The 25,942-nt window shown below is 53.5% G+C and overlaps 1 protein-coding gene across 1 annotated transcript; it reads left to right on the top strand.

Moving 5' to 3' along the window:
- Positions 1-4,677: 4,677 nt before the first annotated feature.
- GASK1A (golgi associated kinase 1A) lies at positions 4,678-13,732 on the top strand (the record flags this gene model as incomplete). Its single annotated transcript, XM_081106588.1, is given in 5 exon segments — positions 4,678-4,701; positions 4,703-5,977; positions 11,732-11,854; positions 12,502-12,605; positions 13,239-13,732. Coding segments are annotated over 5 exon segments (1,737 nt in total). The 3' UTR covers positions 13,450-13,732.
- Between the last annotated feature and the right edge of the window lie 12,210 nt (positions 13,733-25,942).

Raw genomic sequence — 25,942 nt, forward strand, 5'->3', positions numbered from 1 at the left:
GCCACCCTCCCAGCTCCTTTCCTCGGTGGAACGTGTGCTGTGCGGTCCGGGGTCAGGGACCGTTCCTTCTAACACTGATGCAACTTCATCCGAATGGCACGTCGCCACACCCAGCTGGACCAGGGCCGGAGGCCAGACAGAGGAGACGGAGCCAGAGCTGTGAAATACTGGTCTGTCTCCGTGCTCGCGCAGCCCTTGCCAAGTGTGTGGACGGGGAGACAGTCCTTGCTTATTTACTCAAGACACAGAGCGGAGACGGGAAACGCGATGGGCTGCCTTCACCGCTTTTGAAAGAGGAGAGCTGAGATTCGAGGTGTGTGAGTGGGAGGGGAGAGGGGGCTGCAGCTGCTGACTTCCAGGAATGCCTCATTTTGCCAGGAGCCTCAGTGAGAAATTAGAGGAGACAATAAGGGGACAGGTCACTACAGCCCCAGCGTCGGGGGACTCTGGGTCACCAATTCTTTTTGTATTTATGTGGCCAGTAGTCTCCTATTGCTGATCTAACAAATGGCTACGAACTTGGTGGCTCAAAACAACAGGAATGTGCTCTCTTATAGTTCTGGGAGCCAGAAGTCCGAAATGAGTCTTCCAGAGCTAGATTCGTGGGTACTTCTGCCCAGTCCCTCCCTCAGCCCCTCCAGCCCCGGCTTCTCCCTGGAAGGAGCCCTGTGTCCTCATCCCCAAGTGGGAAAGCACCTTGGAGCACGTCAAGTTCCAAGTGAAAGGCAGCGACGTGCGCCGAGAGGGTTAACATGTCCATTCCTATTGCTGTTTTTGAAAAAGTCATTTTTCCTGTGGCCGAGCCTTTGCCGAAATGATTTCTCCAATTGCTTTTCTTGTTCTCTGGAGGGCGTGGAGCATTCGCTTTGGATCCGATTTCTGCTATCGCTAATGTAACATTCTTCTCTTTATTGTTGTCACAGCTGGTGTTCCCTGGGGCTCTTCTCCCTGTTTCTTTTCTTCTGACCGAGAGCCCTCGCTTTCTAAGATAGCATGTGGTCTTCGTTAACATCCCCAACACCGGCCGTTGCCATTTGTGCAACAAGGAAGTTTCCATCCTGTCACAAGGTGACCATGTCCCTCAAGGGATGCTAGAACCCGGCCGGACAGCCAGGGTCGCATTGCTTGGGGAGAAGATGGGGAGCTGAACCTAGCGGACCTGCCGATTACCCCTGCCCTGGCCTTCAGCCCGCCTCTGCCAGAAGCCCCCAAGGCCAAATATCTGTGGTGTCTCTGCCTGTTCAAAATGCTTTTCCTCAGCTGTGCCAAGGATAGCATTGGCAGGGGCAGCTCAGGAAGGGTGAGGAGGAGATGAGAAGAGATTTTCACTTTTAAGAAGGACGTTTTCTGTCCTTAAGAACCCCCTTCGCTGCCCAGCGTGCTATCCCGTCCTTCCTGGCCGATTAGTGGAGGCCCAGGTTTTGTCATCTTTCTTGACATCTGGGAGTTGAGAAAAGCCACTGTGCCCCTGTCCCTGCCGCCGGTTCCTCTGCAGCAGCCGGTGGTGCCAGGGTTTAGAGCAGGGCGTTCTGGGACGACGGCCCACGTCCCCAAAGGGAGGCACGGTCCTGGCTGGGATCTCCCCTGTGACCCTCCAGAAGTGAGACAGTCTCCTGCTGGCAGGTCCAGAGCAAACGGTACTCGAGTCCCTTCCTTCACGTGTCCTCGTCTCTCAAACGGTCCCTGAGCATAGGCCACTGGAGCGTGTTGGGATTTTTCTTCAAGTCCTTCTCCGAAGACCCCTCTCGTGTCCTCTCCACGTGCCATCTGCCCATCTTATGGGGCCCTGGTTCATGGGTTTATCCGTGACCAGGTTGCCCCATCCTTGTCCCCGCCACCCGAGCCCCATCTGTAACAATGGACTCACACCCTTGTTAGCCAGGGGAGGACGCTGCTCTCTATTACTACTTTGCCTATTGTTATGTATTTTTTCAGGTGCCATTGTAATTCAGTACTTGTCTACTCTAAATCCAGTTACCATCCCTCCCCAACCATTAAACCGCCCTATTGTTTGACCAGGGCACGCACTGAGGCGGGCGGTCCCGCTGGGTCCCACCCCCAAACTGTCTAGTCTAGTGGGCGTCATCTCCTTTCTCCTTCCCCTCATGTCCTCTTTATTATTCAGCTGAATAGTCTCTTCAGAGGATCCTTCTCCCCACCCCCACCCCCACCCCCCACCCCCAGTTTGATCAAAGCCGCCTTTCTTTGCCCAAAGCTTTCCTTGGGTGGCCCTGCGGGGACAGCTGCTTAGGGCCGCCTGAACCTCTCTCTCGGCACAACTGTGCACCTGCCAACTCCCCCAGGTTGTCTGAAGCCAAGGACGGCCTAGGGAGGGATCCGAACATTCTGCCCCCTTGGGACATTTTAAAAAGATGAATTCTTTGCCCCCAGTGGTTCCAAAACTTGGAGAATACAGCTGGCGAATCCCACTTGAAAACATATTTTCCTCCTGAGGAGGAAGAAGACAACACCCATAGTCTGTCGGTGGCCGTTTCTCCGTTTGGTTTTAATGTACGGCGTTGGCATTCCTGCCAGCTGGGTGAGCCGGGCAAATCTCAGCGCTCTGGGCTGGCGTTCTCTCTGTGAGAGGAATGCCGTGGGCCCACTTCCGTATGTCCTTGTGGGGGCGAAAGGAGACGCTCACCGGCACGCCGCGAGAAGTTAACGTCAATGAGAAGGAGTGGGGCCCGTCACTTCACCCTTCGGGGTCTCCTCTGCAGAAACCCTCACCTTTTCCCCCGGAGCTGTGTGGACAGGACCTTCAGTGCCGAGTTCTTGGCTGTAATAAAAATGGGAAACAAGCCCTAACTGGTATGGCTCAGTGGATAGAGCGTCGGCCTGTGGACTGAAGGGTCCCAGGTTCGATTCCGGTCAAGGGCATGTACCTGGGTTGCAGGCACATCCCCAGTAGGAGGAATGCAGGAGGCAGCTGAATCGATGTTTCTCTCTCATCGATGTTTCTAACTCTCTATCTCTCTCCCTTCCTCTCTGTAAAAAATCAATAAAATATATTAAAAAAAACCTTTTTTTTAAAAAAGGGAAACCATCTAAAGACCCTTCCTGTAGGGCAGCGGTTCTCAACCTGTGGGTCACGACCCCTTTGGGGGTTGAACGACCCTTTCACAGGGGTCGCCTAAGACCATCGGAAAACACATACATAATTACATATTGTTTTTGTGATGAATCACTATGCTTTAATTATGTTCAATTTGTAACAATGAAAATACATCCTGCATATCAGATATTTACATGACGATTCATAACGTAGCAAAATTACAGTTATGAAGTAGCAATGAAAATAATTTTATGGTTGGGGGTCACCACAACCTGAGGAGCTGTATGAAAGGGTCGCGGCATCAGGAAGGTTGAGAGCCGCTGCTGTAGGGGAATGGGTGAAGGACTGTGGCACTGTCCCCCCTCGGAACCATTGTGCAGCAGTTAAGTAACTTTACATTGAAAAAGGTAGAGATGGAAACCGCCTCAGGACATGCTGCCATGCCAACCAAAGCAAGTTGTGAAGTAACTGCCTCCTTCATTTATTTATTTTTAATTGATTTCAGAGAGGATGGGAGAGGGAGAGAGACAGAAACACCAATGATAAGGGAGAATCATTGATCGGCTGCCTCCTGCACACTCCCTACTAGGGATCGAGCCTGCAACCAGGGCAAGTCCCCTGACCGGGAATCCTGGCTCCTAGGTTGACACTCAACCGCTGAGCCACACCGGCTGGGCTAGTCACCCCCTTTATGCTAAAAGTAATTACCACCTGTAGTAGACTGAGAAATTGGTACAGCCACTATGGGAGACAGTACGGAGGTTTCTCAACGTATTAAAAATAGAACTGCCTTCTGTCTTAAGTTGAATAGCTAAGAAGATAAATAAATTCTGACTTCAACACAGTGGCTCAAACTGCTCTTGGCAGCCCTGCTCCCATGGGCCCTGCAGGCTCCCCAGCTCCTTCCTTCTGGTGACTCCACGGTGCCCAAGCATTAGCGTCACCTGGAGAGCTTGTAAAAACGCAGATTTCTGGGCCCAGCTTTGATCGAGTAGTTCTGGGTTGCGGTCTGCGAATTTGCCTTTCTGACAAGTTCCCAGGTGATGCTGATGCTGATGGTCCCGGGACCACGTGTTGAAAATCACTGCCCCAGGGTGTGTCCTTGCCAACAGGTGCAGAGCTGGTGGCTGGCAACCAACGTCCTTTTGAGCATGAGGGGCAGGCAAGGACTCCTGCCATGGGCAAGGACTTAGTCACGTGCCACCCCTGGCTGCAGGGAGGCTGGGCGGGGTCATCCATAGCTGAGCAGGTCTGTGCCCCTGGGAGAGGGAAGAGTGTGTTGGTGGGAACCAGAGGCCTGCAGAGTGGCCCAGGGACTCCCATGGAGATCAAGAGAAGGCCAGCATTCAGCGGTGGGGACAGATGTGGAAGAGGCCCTTATGTGCCTGGTGACCAGTGTCATATGGAGGTTTATTCAAGGGGGAAGCCCATGTCTGCCTGCAGGCATTGCCAAGGCTGCCCTGGACGCCGGCAAGCCACGCTTTGAAGCAGGAGAGCTGGCCGAGGTGCCCACCTCTCTGGAAGGCAGTTGGGTGCCACTCGCCTGGGCTCCGTGCCTTTCCCTCTCAGGGGTCCAGGATGGGCCTCCCTTCCGCAGCCCCATTGCATTGTGGGTTGGGCTGATGTTATCCCAGGTCTCAAACTTGCTTTTTCTACCCCGCCCCCCAGGCACCTTGGGTCCGGAGGAAGCTGCGGGGCAAGAGGCGGCTGGTCATGGCCTCCTGCCTCCTGATGACGCTGTCTGTGCTGGCTGTCGCCCGCTTCCCCGCTCAGCCTCAGGCCGCCATGGAGCCCCAGGGGGTCACCGGCACCCCTGGCCCCCACGCCCCGCAGGCGCTGAGCTCTCGCTGGAGGCAGTGGACAAGGAACCTGCGATTCTGGAGAGGCTGGGCCCTGCCCACGAGCCCCGACCCGGTGTGTGCTGAGGGGCGAGGCCACCGAGGGCGAGTGGACAGCAGCAGGTCCCCGGGAGGGGACAGCGGGCATGTCCGGAGGGTCAAGAGGGACATTGCGTTGGCATCTCTCGGAGATTTGAGACTCAGGACCCCGCGTCTTGTGCCCCTGAGGGAGGATGAGGTCAGGAGTCCAGGAGCCAAAGACCTGCGACCCCCTTGGGAGGATGGTCCCATCCGGGAGGCACAGAGTGACACAGGTGCCCTGGTCAGCCCTATCACAGGGCACCAGAGAGCGGCTGCTGGACCGACCCTGCGGCCCCATCCAGGGAGCGGCAGGGATCTGCCAGAAGCTGGGAGCAGAGCCTTGACTGGTGGGCAGCAAGCAGGGGATCCCAGCCCGGCCACGGGGACTCGTCGGTGGCCTGGCTCCGTCGGGGAGCTGCAGGGATCCATGTGGTGTGCCCCCGAGACCCCTGGGCTGTTGACCGGCTCGGGGACCGACGGCCTGGTGCCCCCATGGTTCACAGAACATGATGTGCAGACCCTCCGGCTGTTGGCCCAGGGGGAGGTGGTGGGCAAAGCCAGGGTCCCCGGCCACGGGCAGGTGCTGCAGGTCGGCTTCTCCGCTGAGGGTGCCCTTCCGGATGCGTCTCCTGGGCTCAGCGGACTCTGCTCCCAGGGACTCTGCGGCCTCATCAAGAGGCCCGGGGACCTGTCCGAGGTCCTGTCCTTCCACGTGGACCGCGTGCTGGGGCTGCGCCGGAGCCTGCCGGCTGTGGCCCGGCGCTTCCACAGCCCCCTACTGCCCTACCGCTACACGGACGGTGGCGCCAGGCCCGTCATCTGGTGGGCACCTGATGTGCAGCACCTGGGTGACCCTGACAATGACCAGAACTCTCTGGCCCTGGGCTGGCTGCAGTACCAGGCCCTGCTGGCCCGTGGCTGCAGCGAGCCAGGCCAGGCGCCCTGCCTGGGCATCCGCCATGCTGAGTGGGCACGCCTGGCTCTCTTCGACTTCCTGCTCCAGGTATGTGGGGCCGGGCTGAGTCCCGGAGGGCAGCAGATGTGGGGATGGATGGTGACTCTCCCCCCAGTCTTGTCTTTTGAGCACCAGGCTCCCGTTCTCATTATTTTCCAGCCTCTGGGCTTATTCATCCAGTTCCGAGTGCTGGAGTAGCGAGTGCCAGCTCAGGAGAGCTGATGGTCCACATTTTTAGTTTTGTGAGCTGGTTGTGAAACACAGGCATTTAAAAATTTTAATTATAAAGAAGAAAACAAAACAAAAATGGGAAAAAATTAAATTATATAAACTAACAATAATCAGCAACCCATTACTTCCTAATTCTTTCACCACATTTTCCCTGTTATCTGTGCTCTTGAGGCTGTTTGCGTCTGTCTGGGAAATACTGGGTAGCGGTGGCTCGTCTCCTGTCAGCTCCCCTGTCCGTCGTGTTGGCAGCTCGGATTGGCCAGGGTGGGACTGTTGTCACCATGAGAGTCAGCACGTGCTGCATATGGGCCCCCTCCTCCCGGGGAGTTAAACATTTACCAGCACACAACTGTTTATAGCATTATATCCTTGACTCGGCAAGAATCAACATGGTTGTGTAATTTAAAAAAATGAGAGAGAGAGTGAGAGAGAAAGGGAGGGGAGAGAGAGAGAGAGAGGAGCGAGAAGAGAGAGAAATGGATGATACAGGTCAAGCCTGGGCACTGAAGAGAGAAGGAAGCCACAGGGCAGCTGAGGTTCCTGTTGTGCCAGCAGGTAACCTGGAGTTTCTGGGGAACAGGCTGGAGTTTCTGGGGACCCCAAGTCAGAGCTCAGGGGTAACTGAGAGACTGCAGGCACCAGCTATTTCCTGTCTGGTCTGGGGTGGCTCTGTGGTGCATAGTCCGTGTGTTTCTCAGGGCTGCCTACCGGGATTGCGCCCCGGGTACCCGCAGTGGTCGTTGCTGTGTCTCGTCCCCTGCTTGGGTTTTGGGATTGGCTCACAGATAAACTGCTTTCACTTGAATCCTCGTCTTGGTCTATCCCAGATGACAACACTGGCCTGTGACGTTTCCGCACAGGAGATCCTTTGAGAAATGTACTTAAGACGGTGCCTGGTGGAGGCACACGCTCAAGAATGAGCAGGCACTGCCTCTGACACTGGTCAGGAATTAACTCATCTACTCTTTATGACAAGCTTATGAGTGAGACACTACTCTGTTAAAGTGGAGAAATCGAGGCCCGGAGCAGTGAAGTTACTGGCCCGAGGTCACGGCCGGAGGAGCAGAGACGCAGCCTGGACGGTCTGACTCCAGAGCTCACCTCTCAATCAGCATCACTAGTCACCTGGCCGTGACTGAGGGCAGGAAGAGGGGACCTTTGCAGGGGTGCCCTGGAGCTCGGGGCACCTCCGCGCAAAGCCCAGTCCAGCTGATGCGCACACGGCAGCTTTCTGCTCCACACAGAGGCCCTCTGTCTGTGCCCTGGGGTTGCGGTGTGGGACCTCCCTCAGCTGCCAAGGCCTGCTGTGGGGATGCAAGTCCCAGCCGCCAAAGCACACACAGGTCGGGTGTGTGGTCAGAAGCGACTCGGCTGGCCTCAGGCCACCTTTTCCCTGGGCTGCTGAAGACTGGTCCAGTCCACTCCTCCTCTCTGGCTGATGCCACCTTCCTAGAAACCACTGGCACGTGGAGAGAGGCGGGGCTGTGGGTTTCCCACACAGGAACTGGAGGCACCTTCTGACCGGGAGTTGGGAACGGACTCCACATGCAGCCCATGTTGTGGTGTGCTTGCTCCTTTGTTTTGTTTGATCCAGTATAAACCCTTATTTTTCTGTGTGTGTGTATCGCAGCATACCGTTTACCTGGACACAATACACAAGAACTGCACACATACACATTCCTTATCCCCCCACAAGTCCTATGCTTTTCACATCCCACGTAGCGTTCTGAATTAGTGACCGTAGAGATAATGCTGCGTAACAAAACTCGCCCACGCTCAGCAGCTTAACACACCAGCTCTCCGTGTCTTGCTCCAGGGTCTGTGGGTCAGTGGGGCTCAGTTGAACTTGGCTCCAACTGTGGGTGGGCTCAGGACTGCTCTCGACTTCTCATTCTGGAGCCCAGGCTGCAGGAGCAGTACCACCTGGGCAACCCTCTCACGGCAAAGGGAACAAGCCCAAGAGCTCAACCAAACTGCAGGAGCACAATTAAGGCCTCTACTCAGACTCCTTTGGCCAAAGCGAGTGAATGGCCAAGCCCATTGTCAGGGAAGGGAAGCACGCTCTGCCCAGAGCTGAAGGCGGAGAGGAGAAAATATTTGTTGGACAATCACCAAATCAGTCACAACATCTCAAACAAATGCACACTTATCCATGCACCTTATAAGCTCACGTGTGCTATCGCCACACACCCACACATACAATCCATAGGGTTCCAGATGCTGCTGTGCAGAAATTTTTAAAATTTGTCTATTATTGAGCTGTTCTTTTATGACTTCTAGGTTCATATATTATATTTCAAACTAGAGGCCCGATGCACGAAATTCGCCGGCCATCGCTGCAGCCGGGGGCCTCTGCTGCCTCTGCTTCAGCCCCCGCCTACTGTGGCTTTGTCCAGAAGGAAGGACGTCTGGAAGGACATCCGGTCTAATTAGCATATTATGCTTTTATTATTATAGACTAGAGGCCTGGTGTACAAAATTCGTGCATGGGGGGGGGTGTCCCTCAGCCCAGCCTGCACCCTCTCTAATCTGGGACCCTTCAGGGGATGTCTGACTGCCATCCCTGCAGGATTAGGCCTAAACTGGCAGTCGGACATCCCTCTCACAATCCGGGACTGCTGGCTCCTAACCGCTCACCTGCCTGCCAGCCTGATCACCCTAACTGCTCTCCCCTGCCAGCCTGATTGCCCTAACTGCTCTCCTCTGCCAGCCTGATCACCCCTAACTGCCTCTGCCTTGGCCCCCACCACCATGGCTTTGTCCGGAAGGACGTGTGGTCTAATTAGCATATTACCCTTTTATTAGTATAGTTAGAGGCCTGGGGCACAGATAGGGGCCAGCTGGTCTGCCCTGAAGGGGGTCCTGGATCAGGGATGGGGCCCCCTTGGGGGGCAGGGCTGGCCTGGGCGAGGTGACACTGGCGGTTTGCAGGCTGGCCATGCCCCCATTGGGGTGAGGGTCCCCCTGGGGGCAGGGTGGGCCTGGGCAAGGGGCTGATGACTGCTGGATGGCCATACCCCATCAGGGTGAGGGTCCCCGCTGGGGGACATGGCTGGCCTGGGTGAGGGGCTGAAGGCCATTTGGGGGCGGTTTGCAGGCTGGCCAAGCCCCCAGCTTTGTCTGGAAGGACGTCCAGAAGGTCTCCTCGTCTAATTAGCATATTACTCTTTTATTAGTATAGATGGCCATCCTCATTTCCAGGCTGTTTTGAAAGTTCTCCCATGTGTTTTCATATACCTTTGATCCATCTGGAAGTTATTTGGAGCAAGAGACAAGGTACAAAACAGTGATTTCCCCCCCCCCCCCTCAAATGGCAACCCAAATGTCCCAGCACCATTTGCTGAATAATCCATCTTTCCCCCAGTCTGCAATGTTGCCAGGTTCCATATGTATGTAGGTCTATTTCTGGACTCTTCTGTTCCAGTAAAGGGTCTATTTATATGCCAGAATCACACTGTTTTAATTACTGTGCTTCGTAATTTATGTTGCTAACTAGCAGGGTGTGGTCTTTCTCATTGCTCTTTCTTAGAATTTCCCCCATATTCTTGCATACTATTCTCATGAAACTTATGAGTCAGCTTGTTACTTCCTTCTCCTCCCCAAGTCCTTTTGGGATTGGAATCAAATTAAGTTTGTGTGAACTAAGACAGAAATAATTTACACCCTAAAATGTAGTCTTCCAGCCAAGAGTAGGATATGTCTCTCCCTTTCGTCACGCTCCCGCAAGCATCAATTTTCTTCAGCTGGGACCTTGCTTTCATGTTCAGTTATTCCTGGGTATTTCGTCCTCTGTGGCCATTGAAAATGGGACCTTTCTCCTCCTTTACAGGATCTCGCCCGTAGCTCTTGGTCTGTGTGGAGGCTGTTATTTCTGTGTAGTAGTTTGGTTACTGGCCACCTGCTAACTTCATTTGCTTTGTCCTGGGCTTTCCAAGTTCACCATCATTTCATCTGTAATGAACAGCTTCTAATCACCTTTCTTTCTCCTACCTCATGCTGTTGCTGGTGCCTCCGGAGCGATGGCAAATATTAATGGCATGATGACTGCGGCCTGTTTCTGCAGACTTGGCCAGCTCTACAGTTTCTGCTGTGGCAGAGTCATCTTATAATGGATGTGGGTTGGGGATGGGGGGAGGGATGGGCCACCAGGGACAGCCAGCGGTTCTTCTGGAATCCACCAGACCCAGGTCAGGCCCTGGCTGAGGAACCAGTCCCGGCCTAGGAGCCTGGTGGGTCAGTTAGAGGACGTGGCCACCCCTCGTGCCCTGTGCTGGGCTCCCTCCAGACCGCGCCTCCTCCACAGCTGGGCCTGCTATCCCTCCTGGAAGACTGCAGTGTGTTGTCCTGTCCAGATGTCCTGTTTGGAGACCACAGAGCCAGGCCTCCCCCTGAAGCCTTCTGGTGATGGCACCCTGGGCAGGGAGGTGGCGTGATGGGCAGGCTTTCTGTGATCACAGTCCTCATGTGAAGCCCCCTCTAGATCTTTCCTGCTGCCAGCCAGCAATGTACTTCATCCATTCATTCTTTCACCCCCAGACTTCGGCTTAAGTCCCTGGCTGGGCTGCACGAGTGCTGGGTGCTGGGGTCAGCTTGAACCACACCTACACTTTTGCCATCAACTGATGCCAGAAAACAGGTGCCTGCCACATTCTAACTTAGCTAACAAGTGCCTGCCACATTCTAACTTAGCCATGGTCTAGACTCCACCACTTGCACACTGGGAGACCATCGCACATTACCCAACCCCCGTGACTCAGTTTCCCCATCCTTGAAATGGGGATAATAACAGATCGACCTCCTGGCTGCTGGGAGGGGTTAATGGTGTGCAAAGCACTCCGAGTGGGACGTGGCACAGAGTAAGGGCTTTGCAACGGCTTAAGTTCAATTAAACAAAAACTTCAGTTCACGTCATGATTGTGCCACATTGGTAGGTTGGTCAGAAAATCAGAACAGCGAAGGCTTTTCTTTTTGTTTTTTTGGTAGCACCTCATTTTTTAAAAAGGGGGGGAAAGAATCAAATCCTGAAGGGCTGTGGACATGAAATTTGAACTTGGTTTTGTTGGCTGCTAGTCTGCTGTCGTTTAACGGAATTTCTCTTAAGTGGAAAAAAATAACCAGATGGTGTGGCTCCGTAATCAAACTGGTGACTGGGCCCGGCCAGACCCTTCCTGTTAGACACTAAATGGGCGAAGATTTGGGGAAGCCAGCGATACGCGTGTCACACAGGCCAGGATTCCTTGTAGCTTTCTCGGGAAATAAACACTGCAGCAAGTTGAAATCTGCACAGATTGGCCTGGAGCCATGTGTGGCCTCCAAGTGGACGCGTTCAGCATCAGACCCGAGACCTCAGGCCCCAGCGCAGGAGCAGCTGTAGGAAGCGGTGGGTGTGGCTGGAATCCCCACTGGCCTGAGCTTAGTGGGAAGGCGGGCCACCGGCCAGAGGGGAGGAGCAGAAGCCCCGTGAGGAGCCGGAGGCCAGCTACAGAGCCACTGAGGACTGCCCCCAGCGTGTGGCTCGGGGACCAGGCCTGGGTGCTGTGCCACCCGCCCTCAGGATGGGTGTCCCCACAGGTCCATGACCGCCTGGATCGCTACTGCTGTGGCTTTGAACCTGCGCCCTCGGAGCCCTGTGCGGAAGAGGGGCTCCGGGAGAAATGCACAAACCCGGGCGAGCTGCGACTGGTCCACATCCTGGTATGTCCCTCGTCACCCGGACTCCAGTCTTCCTGTCTCCTTCCGAAGATGCTGTTAGTGAGGTTCTGGGATCGTGTGGTCCAGGGGTTCCCAATCCTGTTCCTTTTAGTAGCAGAACCCTTTGAATAATGCGTAAAACTGGGCACAGGTGTTGGGGGTGGTGGTGAGCTGTGTGTGTGAGCCTATACCTGTGCCATACGACCAGCAGTCCTGCCGGGCAGCTTACCTCTGCACCTGCCCTGTTCTCCCCCATGCTCCTCACCCCTCTGGCCACCAGAGCAGGACTCAGTCCCTCTGCCTTGCAGTTCCAGAGGATGGCGCTGTGGCCTGGCCCAGGTTTGAACCAGCCAGCTGTTTGTTAGCAGTGGGACCTTGTGCAAATTACAACTTCTCTGTGCCTGGTTCTCATACCAGTGGCCCCCTTCTCAGGTTGCTGGGAGGGCTCACTGAGATGATGCCTGGAAGCATCGAGCAGTGTCAGCACGGTCAGCTGACTGCTCAGCACCTGGAGACCATCTGGCAAGTAGCAGGTGGATGGTGGGACTGACAGCTCAAGGCCCCCAAGCCGCTTCCCCCTAACGCAGTCCCTGGGCGCCAGCTAGGCTGCACTCTCCCCCACCTCTGTCTCTGCCCATCTTCTCCCTGAGGTCCGGAGCAGCGATCCATCTCGTCTGGTCTACATCGATAACGCCGCCCACCTTCAGCACCCCGAGGACAGGCTGAACTTTCGGCTGCTGGAGGGCATAGACGGGTGAGGGTCAAAGGGGTTGGGTGGAGGCTCAGGGACTGAGGCTTGATGGCCCTGCTGGAAACCATGGGACCTTCTGTCGGGGCTCTGGAGAAGTCCACAGTCTGCCATCAGACAAAAGCTTTTAGATCTGAGCCTTGGGAGGGGTGTGGGGACCTGGGAAAGCTGAGAGGTACACAGCCAGCAGGCCCTCCCACTCCTGGATGGAGTGCCCGCCCCCAGGATCCAGAGAGCTCCTGGCCCACAGGACATCAGCTACCCTGCTGGGGTAGAGGCAGGCTAGCTCTTCCTTGCCCTAGATGGGTGGGGGTAGCCTGGCAGCCTGGCAGCCTGTCTCCCTGCTCAGCCTTCCTAGGGCTCTGGCATTTGCCAAGCAGAGCAGCGGGCATGGTCCCGGGAAGGACAGTGATGACTGGCCTGGCTCCTCTGTGGGATGGGGCCATCTGAAAGCTTCGTCCCTGCCTGCTGGCACAGCTCAGCGGTGGAAGAGTCCCTGGTAACAAGCATCCAGGGGCGGCCCTTGGGACCGGGGTTCCGGTGGTGCAAGTTCGGGCCTTCCGGGCTTCACCTTGCCGGAAACTCCGAGATCATGTTTGCTTTTCCTTTCTCTTCTGACCTTCGGGCACTTTCGTCCAGGTTCCCTGAGTCCATCGTGAAGGTCCTCCAGTCAGGGTGTCTACAGAATATGCTGCTCCAGTCCCTGCAGGTGGACCCGGTGTTCTGGGAAAGCCACGGCGGGCGACGGGGCCTGAGGCAGGTTCTGCAGACCCTGGAGCGGCGAGGACAGGTCCTTCTGGGACACATCCGGGAGCACAACCTGACAGTCTTCAGGGACGAGGACCCGTGAACCCCACCCTGCCCAGGGGGGCTCTCGGCTCGCTGGTGGGGGCTCACAGCACGACCTGATTGGACGAGCACCCGTGCTGATGGACACACGTCCTTGGGCCCGCCCATCTTGACGACAAATGGAAAGAGCCAGAGCCAGAAGGGCAGCACGGATGCCTCGGGCCATGCCACCTGCTTGGAAGTAGTAGGGGTGTTGGGTTTTCAATCTCACTGCATTCTCTTCTGCCTGCTCAGTAATGGTTATGTACTTCCTTGCACCAATAAAGACATTCAAGAATGTTCTATGAACTGTTCCATATGCTGTCAAATGATGCATCCCACATGCATATGTAGAGCTGGACAAGTGTGTGTCTGTATGAATGTATGAGTGTGTGTAGATGTGTGTGTGTGTGTCATGTGTACATGCCTGCACACATATATGAGATAAAGGTTCTTCATGGAATTATACTCAAGGCTTGGAACTGCTTGGGCTGAAAGTCAACTCAGGTCTAAGAAATGAAACACTAAGCCCTGGCTGGTTTGGCTCAGTGGATAGAGTGTCGGCCTGTGGACTGAAGGGTCTTGGGTTCGATTCCAGCCAGGGGGCGCATGCCCAGGTTGTGGGTTCCATCCCCCAGGGGCGCATGCCCAGTGTTGCGTGCTGGAGGCAGCCAATCAATGATTCTCATCATTGACGTTTCTCTCTCTCTCTCCCTCTCTCTTCCTCTTTGAAATCAATACAAATGTATTTTTTTAAAAAAGATAGCTACTCCTGTAAAAAAATAAATAAAGAAAAACATTAAAAAAAATGAAACACTAAGCATTTTATCTTTATAGGCATTAGATGTTCAATTCTTACTCAGTTATGTTTTTGGTTTAAGGATTATAAAAGTAATACATGCTCACCAAAACCAAATTCATAACTAATAGAAGCACATAAGATAAAACATGAAATGCCCTAGAGATGTGTATGTTTGTATTTTTATTTACCCTCACACTGCGTACAAATCTCTATTATAAAAACCCCTTGGCCCTAACGCCGTCATGCTGTAATGACCAGATGTGGTCAGTGCACATCATAGCGACCGGTTGTTCTACTGTCAGGCCGAACCCGGCTCTCCGACACCCCCTGAGGGGTCCCGGATTGCGAGAGGGCGCAGGCCAGCCGAGGGACCCCACCGGTGCATGATTGGAGTCGGGGAGGGACACAGGAGGTTGGTCAGCCAGGGAGGAATCGTGGGAGGGCTCCAGGGAGTGTCTGGCTCATCTCGCTCAGTCCCAATCAGCCAGACCCCAGCAACAAGCTAACCTACCGGTTGGAGCATCTGCCCCCTGGTGGTCAGTGCACATCATGGTAAGCAGTTGAGTGGTGTTAGCATATCATTAGCATATTACACTTTGATTGGTTGAATGGCCGACCGGACGACCGGACACTTAGCATATTAGGCTTTTATTATATAGGATAGGATCACCTATGTTTGTCAGCTCACTGCTTTTACTTGATTCTGTTTTCTACATTCCGTACTAGCCACCTGGGTTGACCCAGGTCTTACTGATGACTGTATGGAATTCCAAGGCAGGGATGTGCCATGTTTTACTTAGCTGTTCCCATTAGGATGAACCCTAGGTGGCTCCAACTTTTCAGCAATCATAAACAGTGCTGTCATGAACATCTTTGCATGGTGTGCAATTATTTCTGCCAGCTGTATTTGCGTAAGTGGATTTCTGCATCAAAGGGCATGTATGAGCATGTATTATTTTGAGGGAAACTGCCAAATTTCCTTCCAAAATGGAGGTGTCAAGTTATACTCCAACCAGGGGGGGGAGACTGAATGTCTTCCCACCACCTCACCAACACTTGCTATGCTCAAATTTTGTTTTTATTCAACTGATAGGGAAACCTACTTTTATCTTTTATTTTATAATTTTAAAAAATATATGTATTTTTATTGATTTCAGAGAGGAAGGGAAAGGGAGAGAGAGAGAGAAACATCAATGAGAGAATCATTGATTGGCTGTCTCCTGCATGCCCATACTGGGGATCGAGCCCCACAATCTGGGCATGTGCCCTGGCTAAGACTCAAACCGTGGTTCATAGATGAATGCTCAACCATTGAGCCACACTAGCCAGGCAGGGAAACCTACTTTTCAAACTGCATTTCCTTAATCACTAATGAGGTTATCTTTCCAATTATTTAGTAGTTATTTGTATTTGATTTTTTTGTGAGCTGCCTTTTTCTCTTGAGATGTTCGTTCTTTCCTTGTTAATGTGTTAGATATTTGAATCCAGTTAGCATAATCAATCTTTTCCCCTTTAGTTATGTTGTAAATATTTTGTTCTAGCTTGTCACTTGTCTCTTGACTTTGTTTATGGTGTCTTTTGCCAAGTAGAAAATTTTAATTTCCATGGAGTCAAATCTATTTTCCTTTCGCTTGGAGTATTCTTGAGTTTCATGCCTTCTGAGAAAGGCTGTCACTGTTGCAAGATTATTGAAGTAATCTATGCTTTATTTTAGTATTTACATTCACTCTCAAACCACTAAGATCCTTGAAAGTCTCACTAAGTCCCTTGAAGCTCTCATGAAGAAGCTTGAGTAACCTTATAACCGTGGTTTTGAATTCTGTACCCAGTAGTTTGTTTGCTTCCATTTCTTTCATTTGTGACATGTTTCCTTGTCTTGGCATTTTGGCGGCTTCCCTGTGTGTGTTTCTGTGTATTGGGTGGAGCAGCTACGTCTCCTGGAATTGGTCGAGTGGCCTTGTGTAGCAGGTGTCCTGCAGGGCCCAGTGGCTCAGCCTCCCCAGTCCCCTGAGCTGGGCCCTCTAGCTGCGCCCCTCTGTGGGCTGTGTGCACAGTCTTGTAGCTGATCCTTGATTGCTGTTGGCGTCTCTAGGAGGAGTTGACCTCCAGGCCAATTGGCTGTGAGGACCAGCTGTGAAGCAAGGCCAGCTGGTGCTAGAGCCGGGTCTCGGGCCTTTTGTTGGTCGGTTTGGGGCACGTTGTCACCAGCTGCAGCTTGTTAGAGAGATTTTTGCCAAGGTTGAAGCCTGATCCAGGACAGGCCATTCCTATGGAAAAGCTGCTGCAAATATCTCCGGTGGGGCTGCAAATTGGACGGGGCGGGGTCTCAGGGAATTACCAGGGCGGAGCAAACAGCGTGGGCCACACTGATGGAAACAGATATGGCTGCCGCTCGGCCCTACGACAGGGGAGGTCCCAGCACCAGAACAACGACCCCTGTGAGCACCCCGGTCTGGGAGAAAGCCACCCCTGAGTTCCTGCCTCGGTGCCAGGCGCTCCAGTCCCTGCCTGTACGTGTCTCCCCCAGCGCGGGAGCTCAGAAGACGCGGGACCGTGTGACCGTGTAAGTTTGTGCGCGGGCCCTGGGATTCCAGCAGCCTCTTTGTCACTCAGCCACAACCCCCGATGGTTTTTATGGCCCGACGTTACAGGGACTTCTCTCTCCCAGCTCTGGGACCCTGGGCTGGGGGTCTGGTGTGGGGCTGGGACCCCCTGCTCCTCACGGCGGCCTCTGCAGAGACCATCTCCCTCCTGGTTACACACACAGCACACGTGGGTGTCGGGCCGCCGCTCCGGCCTCCAGGCCTCCGCTCCTCGCACCATCGCCATGTGCTTTTTTTCTTTTCGTCTCTAGTAGGACTTCTATCCAGCCAGCTTTCAGGCCGTTCGGGTGCCGACTGTTCTGTACTTTAGTTGTAGGTTTGATGTGGTTGTGGGAGGCGGTGAGTCCGGTGTTTACCTGCGTCGTCATCTTGGTTGTCTCTCTCTGAACCATAGTCACTCTCCCAGAATAAACCCCTTTGGCTGCGGTATGTTAGTCTCTCAGGAACTACAGGATTTAATTTGCTAACATTTTATTTAGAGTCGTTGCAGATACAGTCACATGTGGCCTTAGGTTTCCCTTTTCTGTGCACTCCCAGGCCGTCTTATTTTTTAAATTAAGCAGATCTCACGAAATGGATTCAGTCGGTTTCATCTTTTTAGTGTCCTGGAACACTTTAAGTAGGAATCATGTATTTCTCGAAGGTTGGCTAGCACTCCCCATAAAACCATCTGGGTGGGCCCTGTGCCTTTCTCTAGCTCTTTTACCACCGTCTCAAGGAGCTTCCATGTGGGAGAGGGGCGTGGGGGTGGGGGTGGGGGTGGGGGCGCTTGAACTACTATGGACAAGATTTACGCCCTTGGAAGGGGAGTTTGGCTTCCGAAGGTTCAGGTATTTCTCTTACGATCACCAATACGTTTGTGTTCTGTTGACGTCGTGCATTTTCTCCTCTCCTTTCCTTCTCAGTTCTTCCCTAGGACGCCCTTATCCAGGCGTGTGCCCCTCCGGACTGCACAGTCCATTTAACTGCCCCCGTTCCGCCTTCTATCTGGAGTCCCCCTTCCCTCCCTCCTGCCCGGTGGACCTACATTCAGCCAGAGGTGGGAGCAAGGCTCTTGTCACTCTAGAAAGTGTTAAGGACAGAGGGATGTGAGGACATTTCATTGCCAAAGCAGAGTTAGGGCACTCATTTCTATTGGGCGGGCTTTCTTTTTTTTTTCTTTTCTATTGGGCGGGCTTTCTGTAAGCACTTGACCAAGAGGCTTAAAGTTAGAGGGTCATCCAGGGGAAGGCAGCTGGTCAGCGCCCTTCAGGGAGGCGGACTGAGCCCCATCCCCGAGCAGGTTTCCTTTGATGGAACTAGGTCTGGGTGGCTGCCTGGGGAAGGAGGGGAAATCTGCCCAGCAGGTGGGTGGTCTGGCTGGTCTGTGTGTGTGTGTGTGTGTGTGTGTGTGTGTGTGTGTAGAGTTCCCATCTTAAGATACCAAGTCAGAATCTTCCTGTCAGTGAGCAAGGCCCCAGGCTTCCAGCAAGCACGTTTGTGTCCTGATGGGAGCAGGTCTGCTCAGCTCAGAAAGAGGGGCCATGGGCAGATACTCTATGGCCCCGCCCTGCCGGCCCAGTGCATGCCAGCTGCCTGTGGCACTGTGGGGCAGGGCCCAGCGCTCCTAGCTTAGCCCACCCAGCAAAGACACCACCTCTGGGCACGCCCCTCAACACTGGCCTCCTCCCCTGGGGAGAGGGTGGAGAGAGGGTGGAGAGAGGGGGCCCTGCCCAAGTCCACAGAATCCAGGATTGAGCTCAGTCCCTACCTTGGCTGCTCCTCAGCTGACCATGGCTCAGATTTGGGGTATAGGCTTCCCATGTGCTGCTCCTCAGCAGGTGTCCCATCAGTCCCCACCTGCGTCAGAAAGTCTTTAAATATATGTCTCTATATCTATATCATCTCTGTATCATCTCTATCTCTATCATCTATATCTATATCTACCCTTTAAATTGTTTTTAGTTTTGCCTTTCAGAGGACTGGACTTGAATGCAGGGGCTGTGGGTTCAGACCTGAGGTCAGCACTTGACAAGTGTTTACTGAGCACCGGCTATGAGAACCACTGACATTTAACGAGTGGTGACCATGGACCCGCACTGGGACAGTGGTTTACATGGTGTAAAGCCTTTAACCTTCCCACAGCCTGATGGGTAGCTGTGATTATGATTATCTCCATCCTACAGATGAGGGAGAGAGGGGTTAAGGAACTTGTTCAAGGTCACCTGGCTCATAGACGGAAGGGCCAGAATTCAAACCCGGGCAGGAGCTGTGCTGACTAGTCTTGAGCCCAGGACCACCCCTAACAGATGCGCCCACCGCCCTCTCCGGCCGCCCTGGCAGCTCCTCTTCCTCTAACTGCTGGGGTCCAACCCCAGCAGGTCCAGGGGTCCCCAAAGGTGTGGATGGAGTCAGCGAAGAAGGAATGACACGGAGACAGCGTTCAGTTGATCAGCAGCCTAGCCAGGATCTCTAGCCAGGATCTCCAGCCAAGTTCTGGTCTGGATCTCCAGCGAAGTTCTGCTTAGGATCTCCAGCCAGGTTCTGTGTCCATGTTCTCTTGCTAGGTTCTCCAGCCAGGTTCTGTAGCCATTTTCCCTCGCTAGGTTCTGTCCAGGTTCTCCAGCCAGGTTCTGTAGCCATGTTCCCTCACTAGGTTCTCCAGCCAGGTTCTGTTCAGGTTCTCCAGCCAAGTTCAGTCACCAGGTTCTAGTCAGGTTCTCTTGCCATGTTCTATCCAGGTTCTGTAGCCAGGTTCTGTCTCTAGGTTCTTCAGCCAGGTTCTCTTGCTAGATTCTGTCTCTAGGTTCTGTGGCCAGTTTCTGTCCAGGATCTTTTGCCATGTTCTCTCCAGCGAAGTTCTTCTGTCTCTAGGTTCTGTATCTAGGTTCTGTGTCTAGGTTGTGTGTCTAGGTTGTGTGTCTAGGTTCTGTGTCTAGGTTCTGTGTCCTGTTGTCTTGTTACATCTGTATTTATACCAGTTGATTCCAATCCTATCAATCTCTATTCCAAAGGTTAGGGCGTTTCTTATCTCCATTCCAGGGAGTAAAGATTATGTAGCTTAAGCATGATTGTTCGTAGTTAAAGTGATTAATTACCCGCCTGGCACTTAGTTAAGGGGTTTTATTCCCTCCCTAACTTCAGGGGAAAATCCCTACCTGGGGAAACAACCTTTCTCAGAGAGGTGACCTTGGTTAAAACACATAGTGCCAAGAAGGTGAGCAAACATATTAAGAACAGTATGCCATATATGCCAGGTCCCTTGAAACAGCAAGGATGGACCGGCTCCCGGCATCTAACCCCTTTGGATTCAGAGCTGATGACGAGGCAGGGCCCGGATCCTGGAATGTGGAGCTGCACACAGACGCTGGCCGAGCACATTCACAGGCAGTTGGCTCCCCGCCATTGCTCTTTGCTTGTTAATGTCTGCTCCGTCTATGATTAGCGTCTTTCCTGCAAACTTGAAACTTCATCTGCTTTTTATCCTTTTCAAAAAGCCCTCTCTGCCTCGGGGCGTGCTGCTGGCCCTGTGCCTCCCCAGCCGCTCCCTCTGGAATGAGAATGATGTGCCAAGAGAAGCCAACTGCCAGGGAGGGCGAATCAGGACATCCCCATCGACCCAGAGGCTTCGAGAACAGGAGCTGCCCCGGGGCCGCAGCGCAGGGGGTAAGGGTGAGGGCGGGAGGATGCCCGCTCAGTCACAGGCTAATGGGCCTTTGGAAAGAGGCCGCCAAAGGTCTCCGGTGAGGCATCGCTACCACTGGCCACTGCGCTGCCCGGCTGGCCTCACGGCAGGCCCGACCCCGTTCCTTGGCACCTCACCCCAAAAAGGCGATTCCAGGGAAAGGGTGGCGTTTCCCAGCGGGAGAGGCTGATGATCACAACAGATTCACCCATCTCTAGGTGCGACTCCAACAGTCCCTGAGCTCTGCACATCCAAACCTTTTCCACGTGGCCAGTGCCGCTCATGTCCCACGCTGCGTGGGGGTTCTCCTTCCGCCTCAGAGACTTCAGTCACCGGTGTAGCCGCAGGCCCTGCTGCGGGGATCGCATAACACCTGGCGCCTTTCTACCTGGAAAACTCAGGCTTCTGGATCACAGCTGCCCCCGGGGTTCTGGTATGGAATTCCGGAGCCATAACAACTGATTTATCACCAGCCAGGTGCGGTGCTGAGAGCTTGACTCAGGCGGCTTCCTGAACCCCGACAGCAACCCCAGCTGTGCAGCCTCCCGCTGCGGACGAAGTTCCGCTGGGCGGGGAGTGAGTCCCCGAGGCTGCAGAGATGGAGCTGGCAGAGTCTGCCCGTGAAGCTGGGGAGCACCGCCTGGCATGAACGGAGCAGGGACAGTGGCCTCCACTGTGCCAAGAGCTCTACCCATGCTCCTCATCGCAAACTTCCAGCACAGCCCCAAGAAGCAGGCTTCACTGCTCCCGTTTGACAGTAAAGGGAACTGAGGCTCAGACAGGGTGTCACTTGCTCAGGGTCGCAGGGCAGGTAACTGGTGGGCTTTCCTTCCTTCCTTCCTTCCTTCCTTCCTTCCTCCCTCCCTCCCTCCCTCCCTCCCTCCCCTCCCCTCCCCTCCCCTCCCCCCCTCCCTCCCTCCCTCCCTCCCTTTCTCCTCTCATTCATTCAGTATATCTTTTTGAGCAAATTTCCCCAGAGAATGCACAATTTGGAAGGAATTAGAGGCCGTGTGCTGTGGTGGCCACATGTTCCAGATGTTTGGAGACAGGCTGGGTTTTCCATACGCCGTCTGGTTGTCAGAGCACGTGTCTTGGCATTCTGTTTGGAAATCGAGGTTCCCTGTAACTGAGGCTACGGCTGTGGACCAGAGGGCAGAGGAAGAGCTCTGCCTGCGGGAGAGCTGGGGGTGGGGGGGGGGTGGCACAGGGAGTGTGGGAGCAGAGACCTCCGTGCACATCCTGAGGTATTTCCCCTTGGTCTGGGCTTTTGGAGCCCCCCCTTCCCCCCCAGCCCCCCGCCCCTCCCCCCCGCCCCCAATCCGTGAGGCTCGCCTGCCGGCCCAGGTAAGGCACTTCCTGCAGGCCCACTGCTGGACAACCTGCAGGCAAGGGCTGTCTCTCTGGTTCTGGGCGTTTCCATGGACGCTGGTCTTTCTGCCCCTGAACCTTCCCCTACTCTGGCCCCCGGCTTCTTCCATGGGGAGGAGGCAAGGATGTTGGCCTGCAGACTGAAGGGTCCCAGGTTCGATTCTGGTCAAGGGCACATGCTCAGGTTGTGGACTCAATCCCCAGTAGCGTTCATGCAGGAGGCAGCTGATTAATGGTTCTCTCTCATCATTGATGTTTCTATCTTTCCCTCTTCCTTCCTCTCTGAAATCAATAGAAATACATTTTAAAAAAAACCATCTGGATAGCAAAGGTTTGCCTAAGAAAGATGACCTCTGCAGCATGAGTGAATGACGCAGTACAGGGAACCAGGGCATATGCTTTCTGAGCTCTAACCCCAGATCCTCCAATCCTGGCTTATGTTTATACAGCTCCAGTCCACTCTGCCCTCCCTCTGCCAGAGCACAGGTGAGTGGCTGAGTTTGAAATGTTGTGTGTTGGCCCTTTAAGAGGGTGCCTGCATTTCCAGCCATCTCTCCCTGGCAGACAGCAACCCTGCTGCTTTTCACAGCCAGTTGTTATGTGGACACCTTTCTCAGTTCTGGTGCTCTCTGCTGGGGGGCCCAGCTTGGGGATCAGACCCCAGAATGGCAACCCCCCACAGCTGGGATCTCTCTCCAGAGCTTCAGCTGCTGTCTGTGGGAGCCTGGCCAGCCCTTTCCCGCCTCCACCCTTCCTATTGGTCTCTGTGGTCTCCACTTTCCGTCCTCGGTTATCGGGGTTCTCTCCAGCTGGTCTTCAGTTGATTATTCAGGGTGGGTTTTTTTGTTTTTCTTTTTTTGTATTTTAGTTATAATTCCAGTTTGGTCCTGGGAGTATGTCTGCGAGCTTCCACATATTCACTGCCATTTTTCACCTCCTAAGACATAGATTTAAAACAAACTAGCATTGAGAAATAATATGCTTAATGTTAAATGCACTTTAATAATTCCTGTAGCCCTGGCCAGTTTGGCTCAATGGAGAGAGCATTGGCCCATGGACTGAAGGGTCCTGGTTTGATTCCCATCAAGGGCACATACCTTGGTTGCAGGCTTAATCCCTGGCCATGGTAGGGCCACATGTGGGAGGCAACCGATCGATGTGTCTCTCACACACTGATGTTTCTCTGTCTCTCTGCCTCCCTTCCACGCTTTCTAAGTATCAATGGAAAAATACCCTTGGGTGAGGAGTAACAAAAACAAAGCAAAACAAAACAAAACAAAAACCCCCCAAATAGTTCCTATATAATAACAAAGAAATAATTCTTGCCTACTAAGTTTCTGAAGTGTAAAAAGTGCGAATATGGGGGTGGTGGACTAATCCTCACCATGCAGGATGTGTGTACATGGATGGATGTACCTGTCAAACTCATGGGACTCTACACCAAAGAGCTATGTGTTTCACCATAAATTAACTAAACATCGATTTAAAAAAAATGTTAAAAACAAACAGAAGCCAAAGAAGGAAAGCCGGTGACACTCCGTGCTATCAAAGGGTGGCTGGGCTGGGTGTGCCAAATGCTGCGCTACCAATTCCTTTGTGAGTCCACACAATGGAAAGCCACCCGAATCTTATTCTCAAAGAATAATGCTTAGTGACATGGGGAATGTCACATTCATGCTATAATGTTAAGAGAAAAAATACCAGGACAGTTTCACATAAGGCAGGACTTCAGATTTGGAAAAGGTGAATTGGACACAGGCAGAAACCCATTGGCTCACTGAACCAATTGGTCATTCATGGAGCTCCTTCTGCCACCCTGAGCTTCTAGCCTGTGGGCACCTCCTTGTGGGAGCTGAGCTGGGGTTTGGGGGATGGATGTGGCAGCCTAATTGCCAGGGAGCTGGAGGAGACACACATGGGTTTTCCAGCACGTGAGCCAAGTTTTTCCTTTTCCACTGAGGTGTAATGTGCACGTATGAAGTGTGTCAAGTGCACTAGTCTCAGGTATAAGCTGATGATTGCCCACGTGGACAGCTGCTGTGGAACCACCACCCTGATCAACATTGCCAAGTTCCCCTGTTCATCCAGTCTTGACCCCTTCCCAGTACCACGGCTCTGACCTGCTGCCACAGATTTGTTTTCCTGTCCTAGGATTTCATTTAACTGGAATCGTATGGCATATATTCTTTTGGGTCTGGCATCTATGTCTGTGAGATTTATATTGTTGCACATACCCATAGTTCATTTTTCTTTAACTGCTGTGTCCTCTGCATGAATTTGCCTGCCGATGGCCACTGGGGTTGTTTAGTTTTGGTCTGGTCAGAGCTGGGAATATTTTATACATGTCTTCTTCATGAGGCTGGCATTCATTTGTGGGTATACTAGTACATCTAGCAGTGGGATTGCTGAGATATGCGGTGGCTGAGATATGTGTTCATCTTTAGTAGGAACTGCCAAATGGTTTGCCATGTGGTTGCACCATTTTTACCCGCCCCCCCCTTCCCCCCCCAGCAGTGTCTGAGACTTCTGATTGAACTGAACTTTTTCATGTGGATCCATGTGGCAGTCAGACGGTGGCAGGTGGAGGGTACAGTTAGGGAGAAAGCTACTCTGGGTAGAAGGAATGTCACGGAGGCACATGCTGACCACGAAAATGTGGCCCTCAGATCTCCTCCCATCAATCCAGTTGCCGACTGGCTCTGAGACCACTCTTCCCACAGTGGCTCAGCCAGTGACCAGGAGACTCGTCTGATAGACACCTCCAGCTCCAGAAACTCCTGATTGTCCTGGTGCCAATCTCTCAGAATGAGCTACAGCCCGAGACCCTAAGGCTTTTGACACCTCTCTCTCCCTCTCTCCTTCGCAGCAGTCAGACCTGTATGAGAGTCACCCTTTGAAGAAAAGGCTAAAACTCTTTCTCCTTCTCTAGGGACAAATCTGATCTGGGGTTAACTTTCTAGCTGTTTCCATGGAAGCCAGATAAAGGTGGAATGTCAGGTGTTTTATTCCGCAAAACTGCTGATGGTAAAATTGACCTCTGCTAGACAAACCACATCTGGATGGAGGGACTGTGAATGGACTTCAGCACCTGGCAGGACACCACAGCACAGCTCCCCTGAGGGCGACAACCCTTATAACCGCACAAGTCCTTTGAGCGGCCCTGGAAACTGTGGCTGTGGCTTTTTAAAAGATAAGGGCTTCTGTGGGGTTTCCAAGCCGAAGTGCCCCCCACAACTACCACTGTGGGTCTCATCTCACCCTTGCGCAGTCACTCGGGGACGAGGGCAAGGGTATGGCCCCTGGACTGGGGTGAGGGCGCCTCCTGTGGAAGAGCAGAGCCCGGAGCTGCCCAGCCACCCTGCCTTGTCCTGTCCTACATCCTTCGGAGTGGACCCCGTGCCACTGTGGCCTCTCGTGGTCCTGAGTCTGAGTGTCCAGTGGCACTAAGACCCGGTGAACGCTGCTCTTCCTCACCACAGCCCGCTCCCTCCCACTCCCAGCTTTAGCCCACTGAGACGGAACTGTGGCCTTTATCCAGCAGGCAGCGGCCTCACTTCCCAGGCCTCGACGCTGCCCTCTGCCACATCCCCTTGGTTGACAATCAGGATTAAAGGGCATCTCCCAGCCAAGCCGGTGTGGCTCAGTGGTGGGTGTCAACCTATGAATCAGGAGGTCATGGTTCGATTCCCAGTCAGGGCACATGCCTGGGTTGCAGCCTTGATTCCATTCGGGGTATGCAGAGGAGGCAGCCGATCAGTGATTCTCTCTCATTATTGATGTTTCTATCTCTCTCCCTCTCCTTTCCTCTCTGGAATCAATAATATATATATTTTTAAAAAGGGCATCTCTCTTCAGAGGAGAACACCCGAGCTCCAGTTCCACCGGAGATGACAGTGCATCTCTGAGCACTCACTGCAGCAGACTGCTGGCCAGCCAGTGAGGCCAAGAGGCAGTCAGGTGCCTCCCACGGTGTAAGGGTTCAAATCTCCTCTGTTGATTTTAAACCCAGTTTTGCTGGAACAATTAAGATCAGAACTTCCCTGGCCAGGTGGCTCAGTTGGTTGGAGCATCATCCCAT

Source organism: Myotis nattereri, assembly GCF_964212035.1.
Source record: "Myotis nattereri genome assembly, chromosome: 14".
Classification (NCBI taxonomy): domain Eukaryota; kingdom Metazoa; phylum Chordata; class Mammalia; order Chiroptera; family Vespertilionidae; genus Myotis; species Myotis nattereri.